This window comes from Apostichopus japonicus, chromosome 13 (assembly GCF_037975245.1).
Source record: "Apostichopus japonicus isolate 1M-3 chromosome 13, ASM3797524v1, whole genome shotgun sequence".
In the NCBI taxonomy this organism is placed as follows: Eukaryota; Metazoa; Echinodermata; class Holothuroidea; order Aspidochirotida; family Stichopodidae; genus Apostichopus; species Apostichopus japonicus.
The window spans coordinates 15,712,165-15,730,764 of NC_092573.1; the positions used below are offsets into that span (position 1 = coordinate 15,712,165).

The following is an 18,600-nucleotide window of genomic DNA, read 5'->3' on the forward strand; positions in this document are numbered from 1 at the left end:
TACAGCAACTTTAATTGATGAGCCTCCGATGGACAGATATCAGTGTTATTTTATTGTATGTAACCAAAATGAATGTTGTGTCTCGAGTCATCCTTTAATGGCAGCAGATTGTATTTGTAACATAACCTCTCTTGCTATGAATTGGCCTACCATTGAATAGTAACTTTGACAGTTTGCTCATTGTTAATTTCATAAAAACATATCCTTTCAATATTTACAGAGTGTGTTGCTGTTACACCGACAACAACCAATAACCAAAAGTCTATACCTATAAACACTGTCATATTAGAAGATCCTCACCTGACCTAATTTGCATATGAGAATCGGGTTGAAATAAATGTTGTCATTATATATTCCATTCATGTCTTCCAGACGTCAATAAAATATTCGTTAAATATTGACCCTCTTAGATATAGGCTCTTTTCCTCTTGGAAGTCCGCTTCTGTCGTATTATATTCTAATGGCATGTTGTATTATAAATACCAGATATTGTTATGCGAACGACCTAATGTGGCCCTCATCTCCCCTGAATGGCAACCAGAACATGCTGAGCAGGGAAGCTCCCCCGAGCACTGAGCCCGTTTTGCAGAGTGTACGGGGCGGCATTGTTTCATATACTACCTCATCAGTCAAATTTTTAACTTTTCAACATAACCATTAACAGACAAAATCTCAAGGAAACGCCTAATTTCCGTGAAAATTAGTCAAATTCAACAATGATTATAAATATTGGCATTTTCGAGATCTATAAATGTATGATATAGGCCTACAACGTTGAAATTTGTACCTGTACAACGGAAATGTTTTTGAACGTGGAAATTCAAGAATTTTCCATATATTCAGAATAAACGGAGGAACAATTCAAATTGATCAGATCAAAGAGGTCAGTTATTTAATTCACCGGATCCCCTTTTGAAGTCTTCGTGTTAACTTAAGTAACAATGAAACTTAATATATTATTATTTAATATCCCATAATTCACTGGCCCCCTAATTAAACCCATTGCCCGTGGTTGTAGTCCCTTTCCCCACCACCCACCCACCCCCACGATATAGCGATGTTAGGAGAGCATGTTTTTTTCCAGTCGCATTGAACTGAAAAGATCAGTATTTGTTGTTTCCATAATACATAGAACTGTATATAAGAAAGATTACAAAACTCGACTTATATTGCCAAAGATTGCCACAGCCAAGCGGATAGGGTGTTTGCATATAAAGCGGGAGGCCCGGGTTCGAGTCCCGGTGGAGGCTGGAAGTTTTTTCACTGTTCTTCCAACTGATTTTCCAACTCACTACGATTTCAATATATATATATATATATATATATATATATATATATATATATATATATATATATATATACGGGAGGCCCGTGGTTCGAATCCCGGTGGAGGCTGAAAGTTTCTTCACTGTTCTTGATTTTCCAACTCATTACGATTTTCATTTATATATATTCATTTGCCTTTGTCGTTTACCTCCATTGTATTAATATATATATATATATATATATATATATATATATATATATATATATATATCTATATCTATATCTATATCTATATCTATATATACATATATTTTGAGCGTTCGTATGTGTGCCTGTAATAATCAATCGATCCACAAGTGTATATTAGCCAATGGCTAGTTTCAATTTCTTTCGCCGACACTCAGTTCCAACAACGAGTGAACTCTACTACTCGAAATGAAGACCACAGAACGCGGTGGTGGATGGTTAAGATTCGACAAGAATCTATATTTCTAGCTTATAAAAATCAAATTTAAGACTTTTATTCCCCAACCCATACAAACTGAACCGAAAGCGATGCATGCACACGAAGAGAATTTTGCCATAAAACATAAACAATATTTTAGAACGTGGTATACCAAATAAACAACATGTACGGGTTTTGTTTTGGTTGGTTATAGCTTTACTGGGAAGAAAAATATGAACAACCGTAAAAGTTGAGGACAGGCGAGGGACACGTAACCTCTGAGGGTTTACCCTGTTTTGTCTTACGCAATGTTTTCAGTGTTTCAGTATATTGATGTTTGTTTTTATGCGGCAGTCTGATTGGACGTTTATTGTCGTCTTGGTTGACGTTTATATGCCCTTTTGGATTGACTTCCAAATTGTTTTTTTCATGATCAAGTCCAAGAAATGAATTCCCATTATGTATATAGGTTGGCATGTTTGGTAGGATAACACCACCTGACGCGAGGTGTTTAGGTTAACAGCGTTCATGTTCGCAGGGTTGGCTTGCCAAAGGTATAAACAAATTGACGCCGGGTATTAACATGGCAACCAAATATTTTATTTGCCATCAACATCATTAAAGTACTTGTATAACCGGTAGTAGGTTAATCCTTTGTCATCTCGTTATGGGATGTTTTGGGTCAATTTAATAACAACATCTTTGTGAAAGACATGAGCATTAGTCTTAATATTACTAATTATCGGTCGTTACAGGTTAAAATAACAGTAACAAGCTACTTGAGAGTGGTGTACAGTTATCTTCACGATATACCTGCAGTCTCAACTGGCCGGGAGCCAGGAAGTCTGAGTTGGAGGGTCACCAATAACCAGGAAGAATGAACGCCAACAATTTAAGGAGGGGCACAAATATAAAATTACTCCTATAACCTGTGAAGTTTTCGTACACATTATAATATATGCTTATATATTATGTAACCAAACAATGTAAAATCCACACCATTTTGGCTATCTGATAAATCTAACCAACATACCAAGATATATGTTGCCTATGCTATCGTTCTGTGCATGGGTATAATGAAGCGATCTTCACGCCTCCTTCTGGGTGGCAGGTTCATACTTTCAAGGGGATATCAAAAAGGAATGAGGTGCCACATTCCACATTTTCGCCTCTGCAGTGGGTCAATATGTTTATAGGATTCTAGTTTGGGGAATCTTTTAAATAAGTTAACCCCGATTGAACGTGTAAACCACGACTCGGCGTATATTAATTTACCTACAAATGCGTGACTAGGATATATGGTATCGCACTATACGCTTCAGAGCGCAATATATATATATATATTGTACTTCACTGTCTACCGCATTTCACATAGTAATTATAGCCTTGATAAACTAAACTGCTGGTTGAAGTCAAGTTCTCGCATGGGACGGTAGAGTGGATGAGGGGGGGGGGGGGGGGGGTGAAGGGGTGCTGCGTTACGATTTGGTTCACGTAGTTAAAAATCTTATAGACAGTGGCGGCTCCAGAAATTCCAAAGTGGGAGGGATGGGGTGGGGATTAAACACGCAGTTTGGGGTTGGAAGTGCTAAAACGCACCAGTGCAAAATGCAAATCACGAACAAAAATGAGGGGCTAAGGAACAAGTTGTACCCCACCCCCATTAGATAGTTCTTGTTCACAAACAAGAGTTACACTGGTACATTTTCATGAGATGTATCACAGGGCTCTAGTAGGGATCCAAGTGAAGACTTCCCGAAATTTCAATTGTTTACAGATATTTCTTATTCTCTCGTAGAGAGCATAAAGCACAGAAATACATTATAGAGAATCTATTTTCATTGGAATGTATTTAAGGCCCTGTAGGGCCTCCGGAAGGTGTAGTATCTTCTTAGCCCAATATTACCCAAATAAAGGAAATTTGTACGTAAGAGAGATTCAGTTTTGTTTACCGAAGCCGACGGATGGGCACTGGGGGAGCAAGAATCATTTTCCCACTTCCACCCCCCCCCCCCTGGCGACGCCACTGCTTCGTAGACATTGTTTTCTTCGAGCTCCTTTGTAATCACCGTCGGAATTATGTCTACCTCGAAGCAAATCATACTGGTAATGTCAGATATCACGTAACTTACAGAGTAGTTGCATTAAGATTCTATATCATGCATCCGGTCGTTTGGTGATGATTAAGAAATTTGATAACAAGCAGGAACTCTACCTTGTCGGAAGAAAGTAGGTTAATTTGTAATTATCCTGGTTTTCGATAAACATTGTTACTACATCATCAATGTTATATATATATATATATATATATATATATATATATATATATATATATATATATATATATATATATATATATATATATACATATACATATATATATATATATATATATATATGTATATATATATATATATATATATATATATATATATATTTATATATATATATATATATATATATATATATATGTATATATATATATATATATATATATATATATATGTATATATATGTATATATATATATATATATATATATATATATATATGTATATATATATATATAAATGTATATATAAATTTGATAACATCATCAATGTTATATATATATATTATATACATATATATATACATATATATATATATACATAGATATATATATATATATATATATATATATATATATATATATATATATATACATATATATATATATATATATATTTATATATATATATATATATATATATATATATATATATATAGATATATATATATATATATATATATACATACGAACGCTCAAAAAACGCTTGAAAACTTGACATAATGTAATCGTAAGAGGTGAAGACTGGCCATATCTCAAGAAATGAACATATATATATATATATATATAACATTGATGATGTAGTAACAATGCTTTAGCCAATAATGAGCAAACACAGATTTGTTCCTTTTGGTTCTATTTTTACCAGCACGCACCTCTTTCACGCAAGCCCAAAGTGTAATAACTATATATGAGTTAAGCTATACTGGGTTTTTTGCTGTGCGAAATATGATGATAACACGCAAATTCTTTGTATGTATCAATACTAGTGATATAAACAATACTGATCGCACACAAAATTCTTTTTTGTTTCTTTTTGTATACTATCACGTCATACCTATATTTGAATTTGTGTTGGTTGTGTGCTGATTTTGTTAGTTTTCGGCACGTAACCCTCATAACAAAGAAGACGTGCAAAACTTTACAAAATTCTCAACACTTTCGCTATATGCAAGAGATTTATGCTAGATCGCGTAGTCTGTAAAGTGGTTGCCCGACTCTACAAGTATAGGCATTTGATCGAATTGAAGAAGTAATATGTCCCGATAGTCTAGGTTGTCACAGCAAGTTTCTTTACATGTGAAATTACAACCTGGCCAGGAAAATACTTTCCAGGATAATTGATTTCTTTTATACACAAGGGTATGAACAAGTCACCGATATGGGAGAAAGTAAATCATTTTTCATTTGCAGCTTTATTGAGTACTTTTTTCTTTTTCATAGTGTCTGTTTCATGAGAAGAAGTATGCTTTTAACATCTTTGTTTTCTTTCTTGGCTTAGTATAATATCGATAAGGTAATGTTGTCTTCATATATAGGAAATATAGGCCATGACCTATATACTGAAACGGAAGTACATGATCAAGCGACATGGAGGATTTGCCAACTTTGTGAAACATCATTTAAGATCATCAACAGAGAGCAATTCGTATTACATTTCAATGACCCCTTACTAAGTAACATTGAAAGCCTCTCATGCGTAAATTATCTCATTTAGATTTCAGTCGATGTGATCCTATAAGGAGGCACAAGAAGAGATGGTTCACGGCAATTTATATTGTTTTAATGAGTGGGTCCAGTGGGTTCTCCCACCCCCGCCCCTCTTTCAACCCAGCAGAAAATATTAAAAGCATAACCTTTTATACTTGTATACCATAAACCTATATACTTGATAACCTAAATATGACTCAGAACAGCACGATTCCACGTAGAAGTCGGCTTCAATGACCCCGGCACCACACCTCTCTTGATAAAACCTATATATTTATTGCCTATATTGCCTATATTTTATTCCTATATGCCAGGTCATTTAATCCTAGTTCATGGAAAGGTCTTTTAAAGTAATATTCCTGTGACAGTCAACTATATATGGAAGAAAAGCAGATATTCTACACTGTTATATAGTTGAAGACCCCTTTTCAATATCGTTCTTCCTAACTTTAAACACGGTGGTTTGAATTTCAACTATGTTTACAAGATAATCTTTTCCTTACTCCAGGAAGTGACGTATGGGGTCTATATTGGTATTGTGGTAGATGTTATTCAAAATCTTTTCTTTATTAATTATACTATTGTTCTTGATTTGTCCTTGAAATGTGATTTATTTATTACTCTTTTTTTAATGTTTGCTTGGTTGTCAAGTTTCCATTCATCAGAATTTCATCATCACTATATAGAATGATTTATACAATTAAAACAAGAGAGTTGTCTGTAATCGTAATGTCTCTTTAAGGTATCCAGTCTGTATATAATGCGTCACAATGGGTATGCTGGTCATCCTGTTGTCTCCCTTTGATTTTATGTCGTTCATTGGTCTTTACGAGCTGACACACTAACCTCATCTGTATTGAAAGTGTCATAATTAAATGAACTTACCGTAAACACACCTTCCACGTCATTTCTACAATATTTACCAATACTTGATAGTACCTTGGTAATCGAGGTATTTTCTGTCATTAATTCGATTACATGCTGATCTTACGGTTACGTCTACGAAATATTATCAAATTTTATTCACGACGTTTAACAATATTTTAATAACAAATTCTGTGGGCGTTTCTTGATTGTTTTGTTTCAACATTGTAGACAATAAATCCTAATAAATTGTTACGTCATACTGTATATATTAATTTCATTTCGGTATGAGAGATGCATCATGTTTATCAATCTCGGATAAAAAAAATGATGCCCTCAAATTACGTGGGTATGACGACCATATGTCATGAGTGACGTCGCAATGAACAAACTGAAACCAGGAAACTAAAAATAATATATTGACACTTGCAGCGTGCGAACGAATCATGAATGATGTGGCGGAAACAGTTTGCATAACGGCCTTCCATACTGTATAGTGTTCCGGCCAACTGACACTACACCAACTACATCCTACAGAAGACAACATATGTATCCATAGCAACGTTGGAGATGCAAACAATGCCCAATTGGGGTCATTAGTTATCCATATTGTTCATTGTAATCTTACAGTCGTTCATTGCAAATGAAACAAACTCAACACTGAGCCTATCACAACCTGATATATTCTGGACAATGCTTTGAAAACGCCTTCATAAAGCAGTCATGCAGCCGGCCGCGGTTTGTAAATGGAACGTTAATCTAGTCGGAGGTCGGGGGGGGGGGGAGGTTATAGGCTTTGATGAGAAAGTCCACCAACAACTACATTTGCCTGAAAATACGCAGTATTGTAGTACGCGATAAGTGCTTGCAGTATTAGGAAGAATTTTTTCATTGGGTAATTTATGGGCGGACAACACACCGAGGAGTGTAGTCATGTAGGTACCTATAAAGTGACTGACAGGCTCAGAATAAGTTGGCTACGCAGCTAGCCTCTGAAACTGCAAATCCAAAGACTATATTAAACTTTTAAGTTTCAACGTCCAGTCATGTAGGAATCGTTCACTTGACCAGTAATGCCGATGTTGTAGCGCGCACGCGCACTACAATAGTCATCAGCATAACCAAACAGGTCAGTAACATACAAAAGTTCTGTAAAGAGGTACGAATAACGTAATCACTTTTATTGCACACCGAATGTGAGATGGCGGTGAGGTGGTTTTGCTAGAAAATAGAAATATGCTATATGGAACCCTCCAAAGTGGACCCCGTTGCCCGAGTTGTTAAAGCTTAAGTTATCCCCATATGATCGAATTGGTGACCGGGGGGAGGCAAGCACAAGCCAGCAAGGAGACCCCTCCCCGACCATTTGCATACGGTTGTAAGTAACATAGGCGAATCGGTGCCCCTAATCCCTGTGTGCGAATACACTGGCAGCAATCTCTTCGCAGTGTGCTACCCTTATCACTGCAAGTGACTGTTTTCTTGTCAGAAATGCGAATTGCTTGTATTTACATTATAACCAGCATGGTATCAACCAATGACAAAGCACTTTATTTCCCATACACTATATGGTATTGTGATATAGGCATACCTGTAGGAAATACTTTCAAATCTCGTTTATACCAAACTATCCAGATGTTCATTCACTCTCTCTTCCTCCCTCTCTCTGACGCTTGCAGGAAAACAAACTTCATCATGGCAATGGAAAGTACATTGACAATGGGAAATAATTAACTGGCCAAAATCCCATACTTCCTTCAATCAGTCATGCACTTTAGAAAAAGAAAACAGGGATTGCTACCTGGTCATGGTTACACACTTCCGTGTCCTAAAATGGACTCTGTAATCCAATGGAATTTTCCCAGAGTCCTATCTTTTCTTAAATTAGTAATTCGTGCTTTTTTTTTCTTTTTCCAGTTAAGTCGAGGAAGGCTGCGTAGAATTATTATGTTTTCAAATGGCATTTTTTTCTCGCTTTCAGTATTGACAGGAAATTATTCTGCCTATATATATATATATATATATATATATATATATATATATATATATATATATATATATATATATATATATATATATATATATATATATATATATATATATATATATATATATATTTATATATATATATATATATATATAAATATATATATATATATATATATATATATATATATGTATATATATATGTATATATATATATATATATATCTTATGTGCACCATATAATTATATAATTGAATACTGCTTTACCATTACTGTTCAGATAACGCATGTGGTAGATTTGATGGTAGTATATATGTGGTTCAATGTACATGTTGGACTTTACACTGTTATTACAAAAAACCTGCATTGACGTTCGCCGGTAAGGGGGGGGGGGGGGGCAATATACTTGAATTAGGCTCAGAAAGTCATCATTACATCAATTTGTAGCGATATGAGTAGTAAATAAAGCGCTTAAAAAATCCGCGAATCAACATTTTACAAGAAAATTATTACAAACGCTAGTAACGGAATGTCATCATTTCAACATGTTATAGCTAAGTGATTAATTGCAGCAGCATTGCATAACAAAATCATAAACAAATTGACGGCACTTTACCGTTTCCTTACTTTCTAGATTTTTTTTTATCTTGAGAGACAACGACAAAGTGACTGATCCAGCTCAGATACGCTGACAAGTGAATTGAATTCAACTTATAAATATATCCGCTCGGTTTGACTTTACTTTGAGAGGGTGAACTGTTGCATCCACGTTTAAGAAGGAATTTCCGATAACGATCATATAAATGATTACATGATTACATTAATGAACCCATGATACATATATCTTGATCCTTACCTCCTTCCTTTTGGCAGCAAAACGTACAACTTTTTAACCTAGGTTATTCCCCAAATACGATAACAATTTTAAATGGTTTAAATTGTTTTTTCCTTAAAATGAAATAGTTAAAAGTTCATGTTGAGGAAATGCATGACATTGTGTTACAACCGGAGATGTAACCACCCCCCCCCCATAGTCCCCTCTCCCCTGCCGCATGATTGAGACTACTTAAATTTCATTACCTCATACCACGAGAAATGCTTATCAACGGGTTCGCCTTTGACTATACACACACTAATCAATATTAAGCTATTTGGTTATTCATTCTTCAAATAAAAACCAATTTGAAAAATTCCAGTATCTCCTCGTTGATTTTAATTTCAAGAGAACGCACTGTTTTTGGAAGGAATCCTCCTTGTTGGAAAGTGTTTTGTCCCTACAAGTTCCTGATCTAATGTGATGATGTAATTCACACATTCTCATAAAGCTCTCCAATTCATTTATTGGTTTGAAAAATCCTTTCATCTTCGCTATAATATGATATCTGTCTGGATGTGGTTTTAGCTTATATCATTGATTGGTAATCGTAACAGTGACTTTCCCCCTGTAAATAAAGTAGTTAAAAGTGCATGTTGAGGAACATGTGTATAACAACCGGTATCATATATGTGTTTAACATTACAGATATGCATCTGCTGCCATTTAATCTATGTCAGGCAGCTTTTTTGCATTGATTTTGGTATATTTTCAATATTTAGGTTCTGTCAGTTTCCTAACCAATTTTCATTTCAAGTAAGGAAGAACAATGGCACTTCAACTAATATTGTCCGATTGTAATTTTTGCTTATGAGTAATACTTATGTGAAATCGAAATAACACATTAATGCCGGCCGACTTTCGTTTTATGCATTGACAAGGACAATGACAAGGAGATGTCATAATGTGAGCAATTGCCTTCTCTTGAAGCACAATGTTTCATCAACTAACAGATATTGCGAAATATAGTAGTTCTCACACATGTTGTCCTATTATAACAGCACACTAAACTTATATAGGACATATGTAACATTAAGCGATTGCTCCCAAAGTCCATGGCATGCGAGTCCGAGTTTTGCGAGTCCGAGTCCTTGGTATCCTAGTTCGTGTCTTAGGCATCCGAGTCATTGCATCTGATTCCGAGTCTGAGATCTTGGTATCAAAGTACGAGTCCTTGGTATCCAAGCCCAAGTCCTTGGTATCCGATTCTGAGTCCTTGGCATGTGAGCTCAATTCCTTGGCACGTAAGTCCGATTCCTTGGCATGTGAGTCCGAGTCCTTGGTTTCGAGTCCGAGTCCTTGGCATCCGAGTCCTTGGTTTTCGAGTCCGTGTCGGAGTCCGAGTCCTTGGTATCCGTGTCTTTCGAGAGTCCGAGACCTTGGTATCTGTGTCCGAGTACTTGGTATCCGTGTCTGAGTACTGGGTATCCGAGTCCTTCGAGAGTCCGAGTCCATGGTATCCGAGTCCTTGGTATCGGTGTCCTAGTCCTTCGTATCCGTATCCGAGTCCTTAGTATCTGTGTCCGAGTACTTGGTATCCGAGTCCTTCGAGAGTCCGAGTCCTTCGTATCCGAGTCAAAGGTTCCACACTCCTAGTCCGAATCCTGTTAACAACATTGCTGCCAACTATAACGTTGTTAGTCTAGTCGGGTCCTGACTATCCGAGTTCGAATCTTTCTCCACCTATTCCAAATCAGAGTCTGGGTTCTGCACAATCGAGCCCGAATCCTTAAATCAGACACGAGCCCTACAACACTGATTGAGTGCCCTGTAACGTCATCGTCATGCTTTGGTACAGACTTTGTTCTTATTTACAATATAGTTTGATTAAGCCTTCAGTGTTCATGTTACGAGTTCCCATTTTTTAACCTATAAATATAAATTTATAAATATTTCATGCATACAATCAGCTCGATAAAAGCTGACATTAATTTTTGCCGAATGCCCAAAACGACGATGCACCAGAAGTATGTCTTTATATTTACCGATACTCGGTATAAATAGTTGTCTTCTGTCCCTACGACCACATTCACCGATACTCATTAAAAAATAATGGTCCTTTGTCCCTATGGCCACATTCACCGATACTCGGTATAAATAGTTGTCTTCTGTCCCTACGGCCACATTCACCGATACTCATTAAAAAATAATGGTCCTTGTCCCTATGGCCACCTTCACCGATACTCGGTATATATAGTTGTCTTCTGTCCCTATGGCCACATTCACCGATACACGGTGTAAAAAGTTGTCTTCTGTCCATACGGCCGCATTCACTGATACTCATTAAAAAATAATGGTCCTTTGTCCCTATGGCCACATTCACCGATCATGACTCGGTATAAATAGTTGTCTTCTGTCCCTATGGCCGCATTCACCGATACTCGGTATAAATAGTTGTCTTCGGTCCCTACGGCCACATTCACCGATACTCGGTATAAATAGTTGTCTTCGGTCCCTACGGCCACATTCACCGATACTCGGTATAAATAGTTGTCTTCTGTCCCTATGGCCACGTTCTCTGAAAGTTATGAATTCCATTGAAATTAACTTATCTAAGCTATGGTCTATAGAATCCCAGGATTTAAAATGTAGAGGGTGTTCCTGAGGTCAATGAAGCGGACTCGCATGAAGGAGGTGTGAGGGTCCTCCTCAAATTAAAATGAAGTTTAAACATAAAATTGTTCATTCTGTGCATATATAAAGTAGGTATACATAATTACGTCTACTATCACGGTTGTACTACTATCTACTTTTAATCATTTCTGTGGGGTTGAAGGGGGGTGTACACACCACCCCCAGGACACGTGCCTGGTTTGCTTTGAGCTGGTTTTGTGATCAGTTTGACTAATCAGCTATATCATATTTTGTGCCCTATATTATGACATTTACGTTGGACACATCATCAATCCATTCGAGGACTATGCTGCTTTAAAAATCAATACAAAGTGACACGAAATGATTCAAACTTATGGAAACTTTTTTTTTTAATTCATCTTGAATCATTTCCTTTTTCAATTTTATACATGGATGGTTCATCGAGTGCTCACCCAATAAAGTCCTATAGAACAAGTGATACTAGCGTGGCAGTTCAGTGACACATTTCATTCATCTCTCGGGCGTTATTAATATTAGTTAGGTAATTTTGAATTTGATTAATATCAACAGTCATGTGTTTCAGAATATGAGTTACTCTTATTTTTACTTAACCTTATTCCTATGTTGTTGTTTTTTGTGCACAGATGATAAGACCTAGTGAATTGTCGTAATGTTAAATGTAGACTTCTTCAGTAAAACAATATATAAGTTGTCATAGAATTAGTCCGAATTCGGAATTCGGAATTAGGCGTGGAGTTCCTTTAATTCGAGCAAGTACTCTGGATTGAAAATTGTCTATAAACCACTAGGAATTGTATTGGTCTCGGGCTATCTGTCATATAGACATAGTCGTGTTCTGGTTTAAACGTTTGAAAATGTTTGTTTGGCGCTCTGACAGGTGTATATGTATTGTTTCTGCATATCCAGCCACACTCACAGTTTTAAATACGACTTCAAATCCCTGGGCGTGGTAGAGCCACATTTTGAATTCCAGATATTAACCGCAATCGCAAACGTCGCTTGGCACGAAGCAGTATGTTCACAATCATAGATATGCCCATATAGATAACATTATGATCAATAAAGTTTTGCTGTACTCAGTGGTACGAGAGATAGCATCATATACTATAAAGGGAGATACCCTATCAGCGATCTATTCAATTATTAATAAATAAATAACAAATTAAAAAAAAAAACACCTACCAAATTTTCACAAGGAGCCCTTTACTTAATTTTACGTACTTATATAGCTTAATAAAATATCATATATCATAGACGTTCTTGGACTCTCCAAAAAAGGGTTTGAAATCATTCCCGTCAAAATTGAATGACGTAAATACGCACCTAGTGATTACGGCACGTTCTCCTAGGCTTTAGAAAATATGTTGGTTTTCAGATAACGAGCAAACTTGTCCGAAGCGTTATATTGTTAATTTGAGTCCCCCCCCCACACCCCCTCACCACTATTCTTGGTCTATGTAGCATCTCCCCGCTCAAGCAAACGATTTTGACCCAAAGACCATGCGGAACGGGGATCTGTGATTGCCTTATTATTGCTCTTTGAATCATATATGGATACTTTCAATCAATGAAAGATTCAAAAGAGATTAATTTAATGTCAGTAACATGCATGGATGGGGTGTGTTGAAGACGTTTCAGATACCCTCCTACTATACCCACCTACTACCACACCCCTCCCCCCTCCCCCCCCCCCCCCCCACACACACACACTTTCCGCGAGGTCACATGACTAATGATTATTTACAGCAAATATACCAAAACACAAAGCAGCAATAAATAATATGCCGGATAGATATTTATATGATACAAAGACCAAAATCAACAACTTACCAAAGCCACGTATAATGCTGCTGTCTTAAATACAATTTCCATTTCTGCCTCCTCTTGACTTAAGTCGCACTTCTCCAATTGTTTAATCAAAAAATGAACGGTATAATTATGTCACGGGGTGTCTGCAATCCTTTCAAATGTTACGATTCAGATGGAATTGTTCCTTTTTATCCTCAATGCTCGCATTTCATAAGTTGGCAAAGACGATTACAGATCGTGCGGAGGGCGCTCACATAGTAAATGAACGACAGAGTCAAGTTTTAACACGTGTTGAAGTAATTCTCCGGGAAATCCGCTTGACATTTTGACAAAAGCACCTTCACCAAGATGTGACGGTTGAACGTATATGGAAAAGCTTAGAAACGGATGTGGTGAATTTTCCAAACTGAATGATACTTAAAATAAAAAATAATGTATGGTTATTAATGTAGTTATTAAGTACATTTCATGCTTGATTTCCCATATGTCCAATGGCGAGCTTGGTATGTTCTGAATTATTCCTGTGCAGATGTAACTGTAATAAAAGCTTACGCTTTTCTTCTTCCGTTATTTGTTTCTTCGGAAATTTGGTAATCAAATATATTTCAATATCTATCAACAAAGTAAGCACGGTATAAGCACGTAATACGGAACTTAGTGTTATTAATTTTTGACTAGTTTGCAAAGTTCTTGCATTTATGACCCAAAAATTGCAACTAAGCTAGTATGTAATTATTGATTCTGTCCGAATGTATATAAATATTGCGGCGGTCATGAACTTTGCATAAATCAATACTAATCACATGCAACCGACCAGTGCATTTTTTTTTCTTTTTTTTCTGGATTTTGTCTTTGTTATTTCGCTTGTGCATGTCCTTCATTATTTAAAATGAAAGTTGGCTATCAATTCAAACAAATAACATTGTTAGGGGCATTTATCATCGAAACATCTGACAAATCAGCTCGGTGATTAACCACTTTAAGGTAATCATTAAAAACCATAAGTAACATATAACTATATGATTAGTATGGAAACATACAGAACCTGTAACTGAAAGTGAATTTCATACTAACATAACTACATTGTATAACGTATACAGATGACTTTTACGGTGTATCGGAATCAGAAACTGATCCGTACATAGCATTTACTAATCAATATAGGGTACTGATCCTATATTACATACAGATTAGCACATAGCATACTGATCCATATAGCATAATGATTTGTACATAGCATACTGATCCGTATATAGCATATACTGGTAAGAATATAGCATATACTGATCAGAATATAACAAACTGATTATTAAATAGCATACTGACCCGTATATTACATACTCATTAACACATAGCATACTGATCCATATATCATAATGATTAGTACATAGCATACTGACCCGTATATAGTACATACTTATTAGCACATAGCATACTGATCCGTATATTGCATATGCTGATTAGAATATAGCATATACTGATCAGTATATAACAAAATGAACAGTACATAGCAGAGCATATTCATCTAAATACAAATGAAAAGAGGTATTTAAACTGACTTACAACAACAGGGGTTATTAACACCCTCACGTTCACTATTCTGAACTCGGGTTTCCAAGCATTATTTTTACCCTACTAATCACAAAACCAGACTCGGCAAAATCATGACGCGCATCTTCATATTAATTTAAGCATGCATTTTGTCATCTTATTTCTTCTGTAATATGATGAATTATGCAAGAATATTAGTATAAAATGCACTAAAATTTCCCACATTGCGAAATTTCCTGTATTAACATTTTGGTTTCCTAGAAAACATGGTTTCCTTCTAAATAAAATCGCATGCAGTCTGTACAATAGAGGTCGTAATTATTAAAGAATGTAGCAAAGCCGTGCATAAAAATGTTTAGTGTCACGTAGAAGCCATGCAGCCTATAACCCCGTGGTCAGAGTTAGCCCCCATTTAAACCCCTGCAGTTAATACTAAACACAGATAAATAAAAACCAACAAAATGGTCAAGTGATGTTTGAATATTTCTTATTGGAACTATTGTTCACTGCTGTTATAGAATAATAGAACGCTTTAATGGTACGGAAGCCTTGAAGACACCGATATCTAACCCAGCTTATAGGTGGTCATTTTTTAGAAATTGTTAAAATGACGCGATGTAATAAGTTGTCATTTCATCAGTTCTCAGAAAATGTTAAATTACAAACTTTTACAAATTACAAGTCAACGATTTCACTTTTTGCAGAAATTGTTTTAAATGACAAAATGCTATACCGGTGAGTTGTCAACTCAACATTTTGCAGAAAATTGCCAATTGTATACTTAATTGGAAAGAAGGCAAAGTTTAATATTTTTGAAAAGAAAATTGTTGATATGAAAAGATTCCGCTAGTAAGCAATTCATAATGATTCTTATATATTTTTTTTTAGGTGGGGGGGGGGGGGGGTATGGGGCAATGTATTCTCTTCCTGTCTGAACATTTTTATGAAAATATCATCTTATTTAGGAAAGACATTCTTATCTTGGTGGCACTTTTAAGCTACCGTACCATGTCGTTGTTGGTCATTGATAGTTACTGCCAAACATGGTTTTCGAGACACAGAAGAAGTAATAACAAGATGCTATGTTAATTTAAATGAAAGAGAAATAGACAAACGGGTCCATGTAGATATGATTTTTCACGTACATGTGCTCATATCTTATTATATGTAGACTATATGTTAATTTGCGGCAATGAACTTTTTCAGAAACGTCACTCAGGACAATGTAGGTTTGTTGGGTGAACTGTATACGCGACTTAGGCACACGTTCCCGGGCGGGCGGGTCGACAAGGGGTCAATAAAAACCTCAGTAACTTTCTATCAGAAATCATTATTTAGTTGGGGGGGGGGGGACGAACTACCACTGCAATGTGTTTGTTAGGCTGTACCACGATTATAGTGGCACTGGTCGTTGTTTAAATGGTACTCCGGTGTCATTGAGAGTTTACGTGCTAGAATCAGTGTATGGTTGCATGGACTACTACGAAACGAGATTTCACTTCGGCAATTTCCAAGAAAGAGGAATTAGAAGTGAAATTTTGTGATCCTTCGTGCCTTGCTGCAGGGTAGACCACATTCACGCTTGCGTGCATACATTCAAGTTCCTGCCTATATCTGCACACATTCTCGAGTATTTCAATCTATGGATTTTTCGGGTTTTCGGAAAGTGTTTCTTTCGTGATAACATTGTTATTATTTTCGTCGGTTTATTTGTGTTTGATGAGTGTTATATAACATACCATATGGTATACAAGATTATGTAGGAAAGAATCTCCCGCGTTATAAATACAGTCATAATCAGTTGCGTAATTAGGCGTGTGGTCAAATGGGTCCCGGGTCCCAGGGTGTCGTAATCCAACGAAACGATTACTACTGATATTAAACGTGCGATCACTGTAAATCAAACTGTTCCATGGCTTTCCGTAGAGTCAATTGCTTATTCATCAGAGATATCGAGATGGGCTCCATCCTAAATCTGCCGTCGGACTCACCAAAACAGTATAAAGGTGGTAAGGCCATTAACGTACGTCAAAAAGTTCTCCATGTACTGTTTAAGGCCACTTGGTATATCCTCAAATGAGCCCTTCAAACGTGAATCTGGTCCACTAAAATATAGACAAATTTAATTAATAGTAAATAACTTCATGTTTTGTGAAAAGTAGAGAACATGTGTCTATCTCGCTGCATCGGGCGATGTTGCTCCTTGCTACGTCACTGGTCATTAGAGAATTTCCCCGATAGTGCATGTGTGCATGCGCATTAACATACCTTGGATTGGCATAATCAATGGCTAAGTTGAGAGGCCCATTATAATTCAATGTGAGTACCAATATGTATAGCCCTAAACCTGACATGTACAACTAGCAGTAACAGTAAGCATGGTCATAATGGACCGTTGATCATGCGAAGGGTTTATGCCGATAACAGCCGTGATTCTGGTTATGCTTATTGCAGGCACGTTTCGTTCTATATGATGTGTGTTTATGTGATCGGTGAAACAGATCAGTAGCAAGTTTTGTTAACTATTTAACTATGTCCTTTAATGTTAGCTTTCGTCAACTATAATGTTCGCTGATCAAATATTTCGCAAAGTGGCAATTTGTGCAGCTTCTTAGGTGATAAAAATAGATATTGTGTAAAAAACACATTAAATATAAATATGAATGAAACAACTAAGGTACTGACGAAATTAATATTACCTAAATAAGGAAGTGAAATCTTGACGATGTTTAATTTTTTCTTAATTATTGATTTATTTTTAAGCAATTAGTGAACCTTTATATTTATTTATTTACAATAGTTATGCCAATCTCACACAAGTTGGACAACATTTCACCCGACCTAACCACATTAATTCGGATATGATCTTCCAATGCATTGGATTTCTACATAACCTCCCGGATGAGTCCGTCTCAGCAGAGAACGTTTGTGGATCCAACGCCTTCACACCATTCAACCACATGGTCTCAGAATCCAAGAAGGAAATATCTAACCTAGCTACATTTTGCTCCCCTCCGTCGGAATTTCCGACTGTCGCACTCTAATTTACCTAGGCCTATTCATGTATTCCTGTGATTGCGAATGACCTTAAAAATTTCCTTGCTACTTTATCGTTGATATTATTTTATTTTATTCAGCAAAATATCATTCTTCATCTATATACAAAAAAAATTGCACATATAGATAAACATTTAAAATACAAGATGGGAATATACTTAAATGCATCAAAAAGAAAATAACATGCCAAGGATAACCCTTTAAGCTTAAAGCTTATTTCCAAAGGGGTCCTTATAACCTTAAAAATACAAAAGATAAGAAATAAACTATTAAAAAGAGCAAGAAAGATATTTACAAGCTAGACATTCATATG

General features: G+C 36.0%; 1 protein-coding gene across 2 annotated transcripts in view; it reads right to left on the minus strand.

Moving 5' to 3' along the window:
- Positions 1–13,954, minus strand: part of LOC139979182 (ADAMTS-like protein 1) — a 76,155-nt gene extending 62,201 nt beyond the window's left edge. Inside the window, exon 1 of one of the 2 annotated variants that reach the window (XM_071989916.1) lies at positions 13,701–13,954. In XM_071989916.1, coding sequence (XP_071846017.1) covers positions 13,701–13,742 — 42 coding nt within the window. In that variant the 5' untranslated portion in view covers positions 13,743–13,954. The remainder of the gene's footprint in view (positions 1–13,700) is intronic. The other variant, XM_071989912.1, reaches the window with a different exon arrangement.
- Positions 13,955–18,600: the final 4,646 nt, after the last annotated feature.